The sequence below is a fragment of the Echinops telfairi genome, unplaced genomic scaffold (genome assembly GCF_000313985.2).
Source record: "Echinops telfairi isolate 266 unplaced genomic scaffold, ASM31398v2 ScPeMD7_7468;HRSCAF=8506_0, whole genome shotgun sequence".
Taxonomy (NCBI): domain Eukaryota; kingdom Metazoa; phylum Chordata; class Mammalia; order Afrosoricida; family Tenrecidae; genus Echinops; species Echinops telfairi.
The window spans coordinates 22,701,149-22,717,388 of record NW_022111369.1 but is presented as its reverse complement, the minus strand read 5'-3'; the positions used below and the strand labels follow the sequence as shown (position 1 = coordinate 22,717,388).

The following is a 16,240-nucleotide window of genomic DNA, read 5'->3' as shown; positions in this document are numbered from 1 at the left end:
CCCTTGGGACCCATGCTGGAGCCTGACAGGCCTAGTTGGGCAGTAACTTTGACCTGGGCCTGGGCTTCAGGGGTTGGCTAGAGTTGGGCTAGGCTGGGTATGTGCATCTCTAAGATCTCTGTGGAGGTTAGAGCACAGCTCACTACTGCTGAGCACCAGCACATCTGCCATGTGAGCCTACTCCTGCCATGCACGTGGCAAGCACCTCCATACCAATCTGGCTCCATCCAGCACCACGAGGGTGGATATCCGACCCAATAAGCAAGGCAACGATGGGCTTACCGATGGTATTCCTCATTAATCTGTAGATAAGCCAGTACTTACCTTGCTCGCTGGGTTTGTCCATCTTTATCCAGACTCACTGAGTGGCTCATGGATACCTTATAGGACAGAGTAGAACTGCTCGCCAGGGTTTCTAAGACAATGAATCTTTATGGGACCAGACAGCCTCGTCTTTCTCCTGAAAGACGGCTTGAATCGCTGATTTTGAGCCTAGTAGTCCAATGCTGTTATAACCCCCTAGGTCATTAAGGCTCTGCCCACCCCCATCAGGATTGTCCATTTAAATGGAGGCTATCATTCTGTAGGAAGGTGTTGTGAAATTGGGAGAGACACATCTGCCAGCCAAAACTAGAAGCATAATATAGGGAGAAAAGCATGAAGTTGATCTAGGGGGTTTGCCAAAGTATATGCCTACACTTTATCCTGGAGTATGGACTATAATATATAAGTTTTTCATAGCTTGGGGAGTGCTTAGTAATTTTTTTTTCTGTAAAAGGGGTGGTAGCCTAAACACATTTGGGAACTTGGGGTCTAAATAGACTTTATGCAGGGCATACTGGAATATCTTAGGCATCCAGTATAACACCTATGGTTTTGTTGTTATTGTTCTTCGTATTGAGGCTTATCTCTGATGGATCTTGTCATTGTGGGTAGTAGCCCTCTTGAATTTTTATTACATGTTTTTTCTGTTTTTTGTTATATGAAACCCAGGATTGATGAACCTATGGAGACAACAAGTTGAATAAGAATTCCTGTGGGGTAGAGAGGGGGAGGAGGGTTATAGGGGAACTGATATCGAAGAGTTCAAGAAGGAGGAAAGTGTTTTGAAACTGAATGTGGTCGCAATTGTACAATCCTGCTTGATGTGATTGAACTATGGAATGATATGATATCTGTATCAGCTCCCAATAAAAGTGCTTTGAACGAAGAAAAGAAAGAGCTCACAGAGTAGTAGGTATCACCATCACCTTATTCTATAGTCTACCTCGAAACTTCTGGAAGCAGCTCCCCGAGAGGAATGGGTAGTTCATTGATAGAATTCCCGTTTTCTATGGTGGGGGTACCAGGAGCCCTGGTGGCTTAGTGATAACATATAGGACTGCTGACCTCAAGGTCAGGAGTTTGAAACCTCCAGGCGCTCTGTGGGAGAAAGATGAGGCTTTCTATTCCTGTAAAGAGTTACATTGTTGGATATCCAAGGGGGCAGTTCTACCCGGTCCTACAGGGTCCCTATGAATCTGAATCAACTTGGTGGCTGTGATGGAGAAGACCCACATGCAATGCCCATCTCCTCCTCCTCAGCCACCACTTGTCTGTCAGTGCGGGCTTATAGGTGTGTTTCTGTGATACTGAGTAGATTTCAGCAGTGTTTTCAGACCAGGAAAACCTGGCAATGAAATCAGCCAGTGAAATGTTGTGAATGACGGTGATATGAGCATGTGGATTGACCTAGGCCAGGGCAGTGTTTTGTTTCATCATTCATGAGAATTCCATGAGTCAGGGGCCGACTCAGTGTTAGTTAGCAACAACAATATTTCTTGAGCTCTTTGCTTCCTATTATCTTCCAAGACATTTTCCATTAATTTTCAGTTTCTGTTTGGAAGGAATCCCATTTCTTTTAGGAATGGATTACACTATAGTGATTAATAGAAAGGTTACTCTCCCATTTCATGTATTACCTATTTACCTGTTACTAGGGATACAAGTTTGACCTTGTTTGCCTATAGTAGAGTAACAATAAAAGCTCATCATAAACTGAAATATGCATGTAATCATTATGCCTGATAGGAGATAGAAGAGTCCCAGGATAGTCTAGTAGTATTTTTTTTTTTAAAAAGATAGACTTTATTGTAGCAAATTTTCTAAGTTTATTTTCTGTTGTACCTTACTGATATAAATTGTATTTCACTTTCTTCCTATTCTTTTAATGTTAATGGCTTTGATGCCTTGAATTGTTAGCTTCACCTTCTCTATCTGGTTTCCTTATCTTATACATGGCTTGTGCATATACTTCTTATATTCCTGGTGTGTTCCATGCACTTTCAGAAAGCACTCTGCAATGTCTAGGTAAATGATACTGTCATGGGTTTAAACACTCACTCATCACAACATTCCAGGCAGCATCTTGCTCTGCTGCAATTCAGTGTCCTGACGGTCGAATTATGTGCTTAGAGTACACAGCGCCACTGGTTTGGAGAACATAGTGAAGGGCTTATTTGTTCCCTTTCAAAATGCGCCTCAGATCTCTTTAACCTGTTGCAGAAAGACCCACATTGAAAGCCTATACAGAACCGATTGTCGTGTCTACCCAGTGATATTGTGGCTTCAGCTGGCTAACAACAATATTTGGTTTATCTGAAAAAGTATTTATGCTGCTGTCTGGAGTTTAATTTGCGTTCCGCAATTGTCCAGCGTATCTGGCAATGAATATACTGCCTCCTACTAGTTTTATAAATGCCTCAACCAATAAAAAGATACCTTTTTTGTATGGTATAATAGGAAAATGTGTATTATTAATTACTGAGATAAATTCTAATAAACAAAGACATTAAACTTCAGAGCTTAAACAAACAAAAGCAATTGGCTAAAGCCATTGAGACCTGGTTTCTAGTCAAAGTTTTGGAATTTAAAAGCTGGAAGGCAAGCTATCGCTCTGTGTTTGTGTGTGAATTTTTTTGTTGTTGCTACTGGTAACTACAGAGAATTTATTTTGAACAGTACCCTTTTAATAACAATGGTCTCCCCCAAATATACTGTGGCATAGCTTTAAACTTTAATAAGTCTGTCTTGGACACCCCCGCCCCTCCCCCCATCTTTCTTCTCTCTGAGTAAATGGAAGAAAAGTTTGGCAGATTCCATGCTGTGTCCTTGATTGATGCCCAGAACATCTGAAGGACTTTTGTGGCCTGCCCCGCTCTCTGAGTGCACAATGTGTGAATACTTAAAGAAGGTCAGCCCTTATCACATGTAATCTAGGCCTGAAACCAGATTGACAGTGACAGTCATACCCTGTAAGTAAGCACACGAATCATCCTCTCCAGGTTTCGGACAGGTTGTGGGATATTTTCTCTCTGTCTCTCTCCATGTCTCTCTCTGTTTTACCCCTTCCCACTCCTGGGGTACCTTGGCAGAGCAATAAAAGCTGAGAGAAGACGTGTTCAGAATATGTCACTGGTTCAAGAGAGGAAGGGTTTGTTTATTTGTACTGATGTGAAGGGAACTTTGAGTTGTTAATGAGCAGTGATGTGGAATGCTGCAAATTAGAACAGGACAAGGAGGGAGGAGCAGCCTGAAAACAGGCCGGAGTTGTGGCTTTATAAACTCCAAAGTCAGGGAAAATTTTTCTTACACGCTTGCGTCCCTTTCTGATTTGGGCGCAACACAAATGAAAGTTGCAGAAATATCCTCAGAATGAAACTCTTTGGAATGACATGGACCCCAAATGCTACAGCTTCCAAATATGGAGAGGAAATGGGAAGATTTTTATGTGCCTCCAAGTTTGCACAAAAATTTCATGAAAAAAGTAAACCTCGCCCCCAACAATATTATCAGGAATGTTCAGATAACAAAGAAATTACTTTCCTAATTGGTTGCATTATGAAAAAAGTAAAGGGTATTTGCTAAGATACAAATTTTGTTTTTAATCTGACCTTGAGTACTTTACTGGTTTCGGGTGAAGTGTAAGTAGGTTGCTGCCAGTGTGCACCAGGGCAAGGGGCGTAGGGGTGGGGGCTGAAGCTGCGAATCCCTCGAAGTGAAGGCATTACCTCCCACGTCAACGGGGCAAAATGGACAGTTCTCACCAGGAGCTGCTGCTTCCAGTCTCCTTTTTTAGACTGGATTTTGCTCTCTAGGCAAGCCCAGCTCCTCACGATCCCTGCAAACATGCGGGCTTTCCTACTCGTAAATGTCTTCCCTGTCTGGTCCCTTTGCTTCCCGTTGCCCTGCCTTCTCCTCACCCAGTGAATTCCTCCTTAGCTCTGAAGACCTGCTGCAAATGCCCTTCCCTGGCAAGTCTCTGCCGCAGGCCCCAGTCAGAAACCATCGTTGCTCCGCCACTCTGCTGCTGTGATCTGTCGCTCGTGGCAGTTACGAATATTGTACTGTCATTATTTGCTTCTGTCTTACCCATTAGATGGTGAACTTTGACCCCAGAACAGTTACTTTGTCTTTTCAATAGGGATAAAAATGTTAATGTTTGTGAACTAATATAATTAAATACGTATGAACATAATAATACAGGAATACTGTGTGCATGTATGTGTGTGGCTATTTCCTTGTGAAAAGAAATTAAATCCAAATTAAATTTGTTAATGTGGTTGTCTCACAATTTGAAACTCTTCAGTACACTTCCTACTTCAAATACCAAATGCATTTTTAATGCATGAAGTAAAAATAAACGGATTAAATAAGCTTCTACTCTTTGAGGTGTAACTTGAAGTTTTAAACCTTCTGCAACATAAAACATACTCTGCTTGCTTGAAGGATCCCATTCATTTAGGCATGAACAATTTGGCCAAAGTGACGTTATATAGTACAGAACAATGTCATTAAGAAAGATTGTCCTGACAGGGAGCAGGAGGATGATTTGTGAGAGTTGTCAAGGAATCGCCGATCATTTTCTGATGTCTCCTTGGGGTCTGGATTTTGTATTTGGTAATTTACCGCTCTCTACTTGCTTAATCCGTGCAACACTCTGTACTGTCAGGTGATGAGCAAAGGTTAGGGCTCATCAAAGAGTTTAAGTAAAGTTGCCCACTAGCCCAGGGGAGGAGCCTCTTTTTGCTCGGTCGCAGTCTGTCTGTAGAAAATGTGCCAGTCCACGTAGGAATTCTATAGATGGTTTATGTCGCGAACACCTTCGATGTGTCTCTGTGGTACTGTTCACTTTCTATGCCCTCCTCTCTTCTACGTATTTTCAAATGCAGACTTTCTTTCCATTTCCTCTCATAATAATCCAGGAGTATTGTGTGCATGTGTGTCAGTGGACTTGTGCTCAGTTCACAGGAGCTGAAGATCATTTCAGAAACGCGCCATTGTGTTTCTTCCCGGTCCTTTTTGTTTGCCTATACAGAACGGATTTCAATAGCATCTATTGGAGCGGCTAAGTGAGCCCATTTTGCTAACTTCACCAGAAAGCATGCAAGCCACTTGTCAGCATTGTCTGCCCAGGGGCCCTTAGCTCTACAGCTAGGAAGTCAAGATACTGGAAAAACGATGAACTGAATAAAATTTCGTATTTTAAAGAGAGGGAGTTAAATTCTTTCATATGCAAATCTGAATCGTTTTCTAAGTCAGGTTTCTGATCTTCATAAGGGTTTTTTGTTAGGTATTGTGAGTCTTGTAATCTTAGATTTAACTCTATATTTTATCGAACATCCTTATTGGCACTGAGCGCGTTTTAGACAATACTTGGAAAATGGGACAAATGAATAGGAAACATCTTGAATTATTAGCATTGCTAAATTAAGGAAGGAAATCTGTAGTATCAGTTTGACTAAATAGACACCTCTTTACATCCTGCTAATATGAACTTCTCCTCTGCCTATCTTGTTGGAAGTTGAAGTTCAGAGACTCATCCAACATGCTGCAATCCTAAATCTGTCTTTATTCATCAAGTTTTCAGGCCTTTGTTGGAGTAATAAGGAGACTCAACTCCATAGAACCCGCAGTTAATGGTCCTGAACAATTGGGTTCATCGCTGCTTGATTTTTCTACAGTAACGTGGTCATACAAGCTGTCTGTCCAATACCAATTTTCTTCTGGTGTTATTGCAGAAATGCAGTAATTTTTTCGGCCTCACATCTTAGAATATCTTCCATTTCACCCTCTCCAAGGTCTCTATTGATTTCTAAGTTCAACTCATCTCTTAACATCTAGCTTTCCTTCTGAATTTTGGCCTAAATAATCCAGAACTTACTCTGAATTTTCATTTTTATTTTGGGTCCCTTCATCTAAAATAACTGACTTTTCCCCCCAGCTTAATTATTCATTATACCACATTTTCCCTTTTTTTAAAAAGTAGTATTGAAAGCTTCCTAAGTATATCTACTTCATCTGGGACATGGTACAATTTCAGAAGTGGCCGGTGATGTGAATTGATTTGAATTAGAATTCTGTGGCGAGAGAAAAGATTCCCTTTTCCTGTTTGAACCAGTCGCGGATGCCCCTGTTGGCGGAACAGAGCAGTAGGAGCTGTCCCACATTTCAGCTATTCATCCCTCACTCCACAGCTCAAGGCTGGTTTCCAGATTGGCAATGGAACCATGTTGTGAATGTGGCTCTGAGCCTAATGCAGGGGGCTTGAACAACAGATTCTGCTGATTGATTTTCATCTGCTTTTCTCACATGCTCTCCTTCTGCTCTTGGTCACCTTTACTCAGTGTAGTGGAATCCGTTCTCCCTTCCTGGCAAAAAGGGATGATGTGGACACTAGTGGGAAAACTAGCTCTTTTCTACTCTCCCACCAACCTTTTCTGAGCTGGTAAGTTGTGTGGCATCAGTGAAACTTAAAATGTTAACTTAATGAAGCTCCATCTAAGATCGCCTATGGGGTTCAAGATATCATGTGTCTGTTACATTTGAACTCCTAAAAGGGTGAACTGAGATCGTGGTACTAATGTGAGTACTTCTTGTTGTTACTTGCTGTCTATTTGATTCCAGCGTATGCCCTACCATAGAATACATTTGAATGGTGCCCAGTGGAGCAATACTGGGAAGTTCAGGGTGGGGTGGGGTGTGTGTATAAAATCTCTTTAAAATGAGAAGACAGGATAGATTCTTTTTTTCCCCCTCAAGAAAACACTTTTATAAAATATCAAGTAAAAGTATTATGTTGATTTGTTAGGGTAATACCCTTGAACTATGCCTTTACTCTCATGCTCATATAGCAAATATCAGTAAATGGGAACTTAATACTTACTTTTGTACTATCGCTTTATTGAAAACCTTGTAAGTTTGCACACACTGGCAGTTCATTGATCCTTATTGCTCTTCATCTGCTTCCATAATACCTAAAGAAAAATAAAATAAGTGGGTCCTCCCCCCTAGCCCAAGTTTGCTATTAGTGTTGGGGGAAAGAAAAACCCTTTGCCAATAATGAAAATTTAAAATATACAGAATGTTCATAGTTTACATTGAGAGGCAATTACAGTTAAAATCTAAAAACATGAAGACTTTACAATGGTTTTATCTGCTGATAAAAGGTTGGTTAGATTTACACACTTATTTACTTTGATATAGAAAACATAAAATGATAGTCATTTAAAGATCAATTAGTGAAAACTGGAACCAGAATACTCAAAGTGGGAAATATTGATAAAGATGCCTTGTAGATGTGGCCCTTCTTTCTCGTTTGTCCTATTTAAGTGCCGATACTGATACCGTGTGAGAAAGCTTTGATGTGTTTGGCTTGATATGTTGCCAAAATTGAATTTTCCTTGTATTTTTACATATTCCCAACAGTTACAATTCTCAAGAGAGGCAGGGAAAACCTCTGACAAGTGAAATGAGCTGTTTTATGACAGCAGAGTGTAGGTGTGATTTGGTTTGAGTACTTAAGAGATTTGAGGGCGTCGGGGTTGCTGACGCAGAGAAGCCCCCATGTACACCGGCCCTTGTGTGGGCAGCTGGGTCAGACTCCTTTCTTAAGAAGACAGTCTGGCTTGGGGTCCTCCCCACCCTTTGTTGCCCTCCCCACGAGGTGATCCCTGGCAGTCTCTGTAGTGACAGAGCCCATTTGTAACAGGCTTGTCTGTCACGGTCCTGTCTCAGACTTGCTGGCAGGCTCGCCCGGAAGACCTGACGGGAATGGCAGCAGCGTGGACGCAGTGAAGGAAGAAAAGGCAAGAAACAGGAGGCTCAACCCGGCAGTCCCATTCCCGGCTCCCCTGCTGCAGTGGCTTGGCCCGAAGAACTAAACTGGCAGCTTCACATTTCCTGGCTGGTTCTCCTGTCCATGCGCGTGAGGGGTAAGGGGATCAGGGGATCACAATGCGGTGCTGACAGGGTGCTCAGTTAGCATTTGATTTTGTGGCTTTTATCACAAAAGGTAGCGTTCAGGGCAAAAGTTCATCTGCAATGCTGTTCAACACCCCACCCCACCCCACCCCCAAAAGAAAGAAACCTGTAGTTTTACAGTGCTCTCAGTAAGAGCAAAACCTTCTAGGCAGTCTTTATTAAAGTAATTTTTACGGAATTTAAAACTCCACCTTTCTTTAACTTTTCTTTAGCAACTAAGAATTAAGTGCAATACAGGTGGGAAGTTTGACTATGAAGTTGGTTCTCAAAATACTGTGACAGGTTAGCTAGGAGAATTTAGAGAGCGAATTCTAATAATGGTTATTGGAACGTTAGACTTTTGAAGAACGGCTACTTCATTTTGAAGCCTGCCACACTTTTTATGTGAGAGCAGCGCCTGCACTGTAACTCCAAAATGGCAATAATTGAAATTTGAAAATACATCAGATGTCGATCCGTATTTGCATAACAATCCTTCCTTCTTTAAGAGCTATTCTTGTATAAAGACTCAATGAAGCAAATGCATTACAACGTTTTTTTATTGTGGCCGCAATACACAGTAGCGTACATGCCAAATGGTCGACATACTAAAAATTTACATTTTGAACATGTCAGGAGTCTTAAGACTTGGTGAAATATTTTTTAATTAGGAAGCTATCAGGCAATTTTCTATAGTAGTGATTGCAGCTAGGGAATTATGATGGTTAAAAAGGAGAATGTGACTTTATAAAATTAAGCCAGGTGATCAGAGGAACATGTATGAGATTGAAGTGCATTTATAATTCAAGTTCATGTACTTATGGATTGTATAGAACCTATTTATCAGTTCTACTTATCAGGAAAGAATGTATGATCAATTGGTATGTACATTTGATTGGCAGAAGATTCTCATAAGTTCCAAAGTTTTCCTTGATGTTCTTGAAACATTGTATGCTGTGACCTAGCTCCAAGAAAAAATACTTTTAATTCATGGCAAAGATAAATGTTTCAAATGATAAACGAAAAGATAATTCATGGCAAAGATTGTTTTTTTTAAAAATTGATATGAAGGTCTAAAAAGTAGTTCGTAGACTTAGTTTGTTAGTTTATTTTCCAAAAATGTGTTATAATGTGTTACCTTTTTAAAGGGGGTAGATGGGCCTGAGGAAAACTTGTTCCTAAGAATGTGATAAGAAGCCCAAACGTAATACAGGTGAGGTGCAATTCTCATCAATCTTTCCTTGTTAGTACTGCTTCTTAATTGCATAAGGGCAATTTTTATGGTCACTTCAGCATGTTTTTACATGCATACAAATGTCTCAGTTGGGTTTTGGGCTACTTCCACCAAAAGTGAAGTGGCCATGTGCTACCAACAGAATATTTGAATTAGAAAATACGAGACTTAGGTTGAAACCCAGAGCTGTTGCCCACCTCCCTCTAGGTCACATAATCTTTTAAACTCCCTTGTCTAGGGCTTTTGCCTTGTGTGTCTGTTTTTTCCACTGCTAACCTATCGTACAGTAAGACCACACTCGCTGGGGCTCCATTGACTGCGCTCTGCCACTCATTAGCTTTGTGAACTCAGATGAGGGAACTTCTGGGTGCTGTCATTGTCTCAACTGTAAAAGAAAAATCCCATTTTGGTTAGAACCCTAGAAGCCTGAAGGGAGTTGTGCATTAGGCAGTGGGCTGTTAATTGTGAGGTTGGTGGTTCAAACCCATCTGCCATGCCTTAGGAGAAAGAGCAGGCTCTCTGCTCCCTTAAAGATTTATAGTCTCGTAAACCCTACCCAGAATCGCAATGATCTGGAATAGACATTGGGTGGGCTTTGAGCACTAAATGAATATATTTAAAGCGTGTAGACTGGTACCTGGCACATAGTATTCTATGAAGATTTGTAACTTTTATTTTATGCAGAAAAAGGTAGCTAAGCTGGGAATATAAACTGGAACAAGATTGTGAGGCCTGCGATGGCCCACCTTAGGGTAGTTAATATGTTGAATCATAATTTATACTCCCACCTTGGCTTCCAGTGTACTTAAGCTTTTTGGTTTGTGTGCTTGCTAGCACCTTCTATAAAATAAGTTTCACATGCTTATGATAACCCTGCAATTAAGACAGGTGTACTGTAGGCAGGTACTGTGAGTTCAACCAAAATTAAAACAGTTTTAATGATAAAGTTAAATAGTCATTGAAAACTTGTAACGTGCCTTACAATAATGAATTCTGCCTCTGCTCCTGAGAATGGTTATGATAAAAAAAGGTAAATATAAAAACACAGATAAGTGAAGTGGTCATGACTCCTGAGTGACAGAGGCAAGATTAATGTTCTGTTACTTAATCTTTATTTGTGTAAATGTGCTTCAGAATGACAACTTAAGACATTTGGAGGGTGTGAACTGGAGGTTAATAAACATAATTTGTTAATTAAATACACAGAGACCTAAAGGTTACACAAGGAAATAATATCTCAAGTCCCTGGATGGTGCAGAACCACGAGAAGGCACAGTGAGTGGGAAAGAGAACTCTCTGTACCTGCAGCAGGGTGGTGACCTGTACCTGGAACAGCCATCGATTGAAATCTTATCTTTATTGTTTCACTTGAGGAGGCACAGGCTTCGGGAAAAAGAAGAAACAAGGGTACAGCTTGGTTCTAGCACATCAGAACTACTTTAGAAATGTGATCTTAAATTCAGGGCTCCTGGAAGAGAGACTGGACTTGCCTTCTAAACAGAGAAAACATGGTCTGCGGTGGTGATCGTGTATAATGCTCGTTTTTACAGAGTCACTTTTTAAATTTAAATTTTTAGAACCTAGCGATTTATGCTACCCTGCCCTTTATTTTCACAGCACAGTAGAGAGCCACCGCTAATCATCCTGAGTGTGCTGCAAACGTAGACAGTGTGAAAGCATCCTTGGGTCACATCGTCGTTTTTAGGTTCTGTTGAAGGGCTTTTAGAAACTCGGGTGATATGGACTGAGCTACGATCCACAGGGATAGCCCACCAGCCACCCCTTAGGAGAAAGGTTAGGCTCTCTGCTCCTATAAAGAGTTCAAATTCGGGAGCCCAAAGGGGTCATTCTCTCCATTCTGTAGGGTTGCTGTGAGCCGCAGTGGACTTGATGGCAGTGAGTTTTGTGTTTGTGTTTTTTAAGAACTTTTAGTGATGTGCTGTAAAGCGGATAGGTTCACAGACTTAACAGCTACCAGACTCTTCCTGTTTGTCTTGCTAAGACGTTGGTGGCAATAATGTGCCCTTCCTGAAATGGATAGGTCTTCCGTTCGAACATTTTTAAAAAAATAGGTGAGATTTTATTGTGGCCCCCTTTTAAATGTACATGTGAAAATTCCTAGCTTTTTTTCACAAAATCATGATGATCGGTTATGATAGCAGGTTAAATAAAATCACAATTACCAACCCTGTTTTTCCTGAGAAGTAATTCGTTCTCAATGAAGACAGCTACCGGGGAAAAAGATGAGTTAGGAAGTCAGTTCTCTGACTTTAGCAAGTTCCAAAGCCCATTATGGTTTTATCTAAATGGATTTTATAGCCTACCTCTTTTTTGCCAGGCCATAGTCCATAGTTTTTCTACTCTTGTATGTATGTATGTATGTATGTATATATATCGGACTCAGTTGACACCAATTTAAAAGTGCACATATAGAATATGAACGATTTTGAGGAAAACTAAAGAAATAGGGAGTCCAGAAACAGGAGGATACTGAGGAGCATGGCTGTGAAGGTATATTGGGAATATTGTTGCAGGACATCACTTCTTGCTAATGTCTTCAGAGTGAAAAATGATCCGTGTTACCATATGGCGAAATATCGTGAAAACTGTTAGACCGACACAGCTGTTAAATCCATAATGTGGTTCTGTGTTAAAAAGTTTTCTACTACAGCTATTATGTGGCATTTCCAACAATTAATCTCTGGCTCTTAATCGGCAGTAACTGCAACTTGTGGTGAGCGTCACAGATGTGAGAAACTTGATCTCTGGTAATTTACCTGAGCGGAAGAGGCCTTAACTACAGGTCTCAGTTTAAATGGACATGAAAGATCGGGTTGGAGACGTTCACATAACTATTGTGTTTGGAATAACACTCTTTGGTTTCACTTTTTGTGAGGGCAGTTGTTTTCTTCCAGCAGTGGCAACTAGATATGTAAATATATACATAAAAATGTGTGTACATGTACAGTTTTCACCTTTACCTGAAAAATCTGTGAAGCCTCAGGAAGGTGAATTGTATTAGAAATAGCAAAATACTTCAAATTTGCTATCCTCTCCCCTTTAAGCCAATAAAATCCGAAACAACATTTTACAAATCTTTTATGGAGTTCAAACTGCCATGAACAAATCTTTAAATACATTCTTTCTAACTTTTCAAGCGTATCTGTTTTCAATAGTCATATAGGAACCAAAGAAAATCCTCAAAAATAAGAGCAAGCATTGACAATTAATGATGGGGGGGTTAGCTTAATCAGCTATGTTTCCTGTCAAGCTTTCTAGTTCCACATTTTAGATCTGCAGAACTCTTTGGATCTTGGTTGCTACACTGTGTTTTCCTTTTTTTGTAAGTTACTTTGTCCTTTTTAATAAAATATTGTTGGTTTAGAAATGCTGCTGTTAAAAATGGCAAAGGATGACTTGTGACTGCACTGAAACCTAATTCTTATTAGGTCTTTTTAAAAAAAATCATTTTATAGAGGGCTTATACAACTCCTGTCACAATGCATCCATCCATCCATTGTGTCAAGCATTTGTTGCCATCATCCTCAAAACATTTTCTTTCTACTTGAGTCCTTGATATCAGCTCCTCATTTTTCCCCTCCCTTAGGAACCCTTGATAATTTATAAATTATTATTATTTTTTTCCATGTCTTACACTGTCTTACACTGACTTCAGCAAGTTCCCTTCACCCACTTTTCTGTTGTCTGTCTCCCAGGGAGGGGGTATATATAGATCATTGTGATCGGTTCCCACTTTATCCCCCACCTTTCCCTTCACCCTCCTGGTATCATTGCTCTCTTTGGGCCTAAGTGGTTTATCTGTCCTGGATTCCCTGTGTTTCCTGCTCTTATCTGTACCTGTGTGCATCCTCTGGTCTAGCCGGATTTGTAAGGTAGAATTGGGAGGGCGGGGGAGGAAGCATTTAAGAACTAGAGGAAAGTTGTATGTTTCATTGTTGCCATACTGCAGCCTGACGGACTCGGACCATCCTGTAAGGGGATGTCCATTTGCCTACAGGTGGGCTTTGGGTCTCTACTCAGCATTCCCCCTCAATGATACAATTTTTTGTTCTTTGATGCCTTTTACGTGATCATATCGACACCTTATGATCACACCAGCTGGTGTGCTTCTTCCACGTGGACTTTGTTGCTTCTCAGCTAGATGGCCGCTTGTTTATCTTCAAGCTTTTAAGACTCCAGACCCTCTATCTTTTGATAGCTGAGCACCATCAGCTTTCTTCACCATATTTGTTTATGTACCCGCTTTGTCTTCAGTGATCTTGTCGGGAAGGTGAGCATCATGGATTGCCAGGTTCATAGAACAAAGTGTTCTTGCATTGAGGGAGTACTTGAGTAGAAGTCCAATGTCCATCTGCTACCTTAAGACTAAACCTAGATATTTATGCACAAAGATCTATTTCCCCATGATCATATGTAAATATATTTACATATGTGCATGCCTTTATTTAGACCTCTATAAATGTCCTTTGCCTCCTAGTTATTTCCTCTATTTCCTTTTACTTTCCTCTTGTTCCGCTATCATGTCAGCCTTCATTTGGGCTTCAGTAATTCCTCTCGGTTACATTGCCCTTGATCAAGCCCTCCCAGACCGCCTACACCCTCCTTGCCATCAATTTTAGATCACTTGTTGTTCCCCTGGCCCTGGGTTTGTTAACACCCACTTCCTTTCCCCTGCTTCACCCTCTCTCATGTCCCCCCAGAAGTGTCGGTTGGTCCATAGGTCATCCAGATTGTTTATCTCGCCTATCTTATCTAGATAGACATGTAGAGAAATAATATGCACAAAAACAAGACAGAGCAAAACAAAGCAACAAATGAAAACAATACAACCACCACACACACAAAAAAAGAAAAAAAAGCCTGTAAATAGTTCAAGGTCTGTTTTTTAACCTTTAGGAGTGTGTTCTAGTTGAGTCTGATGGGGTGCCATGCCCTGGTTCCAAAGTCTATTTTTGGTATTCCCTGGGGACTTCGTTGCTCTGTCCCCCTTACTGTTCTGTTGCATACCCTTAGTGTCTTGCCTTGGTGTGGTGGGGTCAGATTTGGAGCAGTTCACACACTGTGTCTCCAGTGTTGTCCCCGTAGCGCTATGGGTCAGTGGAGGCCACACGTCGTCGTGTCTCCTAGTGGAGCCATATGGTTCTCTCTGTGCATTGGCTGCTTTGAGCAGGAATATCGTCCTCATGGCTTGGTGGGCCAGGATGTGCTCCATTCTGTATTCCTCCCCTTCCATTTGCTTCTGTGTGCTAATTAGACATGTCCCTCTCCTTGAAGTGAATTCTGCTGTGGAGAGGGGGACTGTTCACATAGTTGACATTGGGGCCTACTCCTCAGACCTCTTTATTGGTTCCCCACCCTTTTTTTAAAAGCATCATTTTATTGGGGGCTCTTACAGCTCTTATAACAATCCATACATTATTTGTATCATGCCTATTTGTACATATCTTGCCATCATCAATTTTAAACATTTACTTTCTATTTAAGACCATGGTATCAGCTTCTCTTTATTCCCTGCCTCTTCCCCTCCCACCTTCGTGACCCCTTAATAAATAATAAATTATTATTATTTTCCTATCTTACACCAACTGTTGTCTCCCTTCACCCACATTTCTGTTATTCTCCCACACCACTCCTTATTAGGTCTTGTCCTTTCTCATAACAGTGGATAAATTGTGACTTTTAGAGTAACTAACTTCTCTGCCTGATACCAGTTGAATGACGATAATAGAAAAACTATTTTCCAAATAATTCGATGAACTTTAAAAAAGCACAGGCCATTTTTAAGTTGGGGTTACCTGCATGGCGTCCTCTACAACTGTACATAAAATGCACTGCCTTTGCTATAAAGTTGACTGAGTTCATATATAAAATAAAGGATTATGCTATAGTAAAGATGTTAGTACTTACCAAAAAAAAAAAGAAGAAGAAAAACTGCAGGAACAGGGCCTTGTGGAACCCAGGTTGTGACAGCCTGACCTTCTGCAGGTCTGCATCCCCCTGAGGTCCTCCTGGTCATTACCCTCTTTTTTGTCTCTGTGTGCCTGTCCCTTCTTTCTGCTTAAAATTCTTTATTTATTTCATACTTTTACTGGGGGTTCTTACATCTCTTATCACAATCCATACATTCATCCATTGTGTCAAGCACATTGGCACGTGTGCCGCCATCATCATTTTCAAAGCATTCTCTTCTCACAGGAGCCCTTGAAAGCAGCTCCCCATTTCTTCCCCATCCTTCCTCATGAACCCTTGATAAGTTATAGAATATTATTTCCATATCTCACATCGTCCTCTGTCACCCCTCACACACTTTTCTGTTATTCATCCCCCTAGGAGGGGTATAGATTGATTCTTGTACTCATAGAATAGAACTATATACTCATATCTATGTGTTAAGAATTTAGGTTGCAGATGGACATTGGGCCTCGACTCAAGTACTCCCTCAACATGAGAACACTTTGTTGTAACAATCTGGCTCCCCTTCCTGACAAGACCGCTGAAGACAATATGGGTGCATAAGCAATGTGGTGAAGATAGCTGATGGTGCCCGTCTATCAAAAGATAGAGCATCTGGGGTCTTAAAGCTTGACGATAAAAAGTAGCCATCTAGCTCAGAAGCAACAAAGCCGACATGGAAGAAGCACACCAGCCTGTGTGATCATGAGGTGTCAATGCGATCAGGTATCAGGCATCTAAGACCCAGAATAA

At 40.9% G+C, this 16,240-nt stretch overlaps 1 protein-coding gene across 4 annotated transcripts in view; it reads left to right on the top strand.

The window, feature by feature from the left end:
- The window catches only part of BMPR1B (bone morphogenetic protein receptor type 1B), a 331,709-nt gene that overhangs the window by 183,116 nt on the left and 132,353 nt on the right, over window positions 1-16,240 (top strand). For 2 of the 4 annotated variants that reach the window (XM_004703270.2, XM_045284266.1), the window contains exon 4: window positions 8,056-8,252. The exons of 1 other annotated variant lie outside the window; for it this stretch is intronic. In XM_004703270.2, the coding sequence (XP_004703327.2) occupies window positions 8,240-8,252 (13 nt within the window). In that variant the 5' untranslated portion in view covers window positions 8,056-8,239. Of the gene's footprint in view, window positions 1-6,684; window positions 6,767-8,055; window positions 8,253-16,240 lie in introns of those variants that run through there. One more of the 4 variants, XM_045284267.1, reaches the window with a different exon arrangement.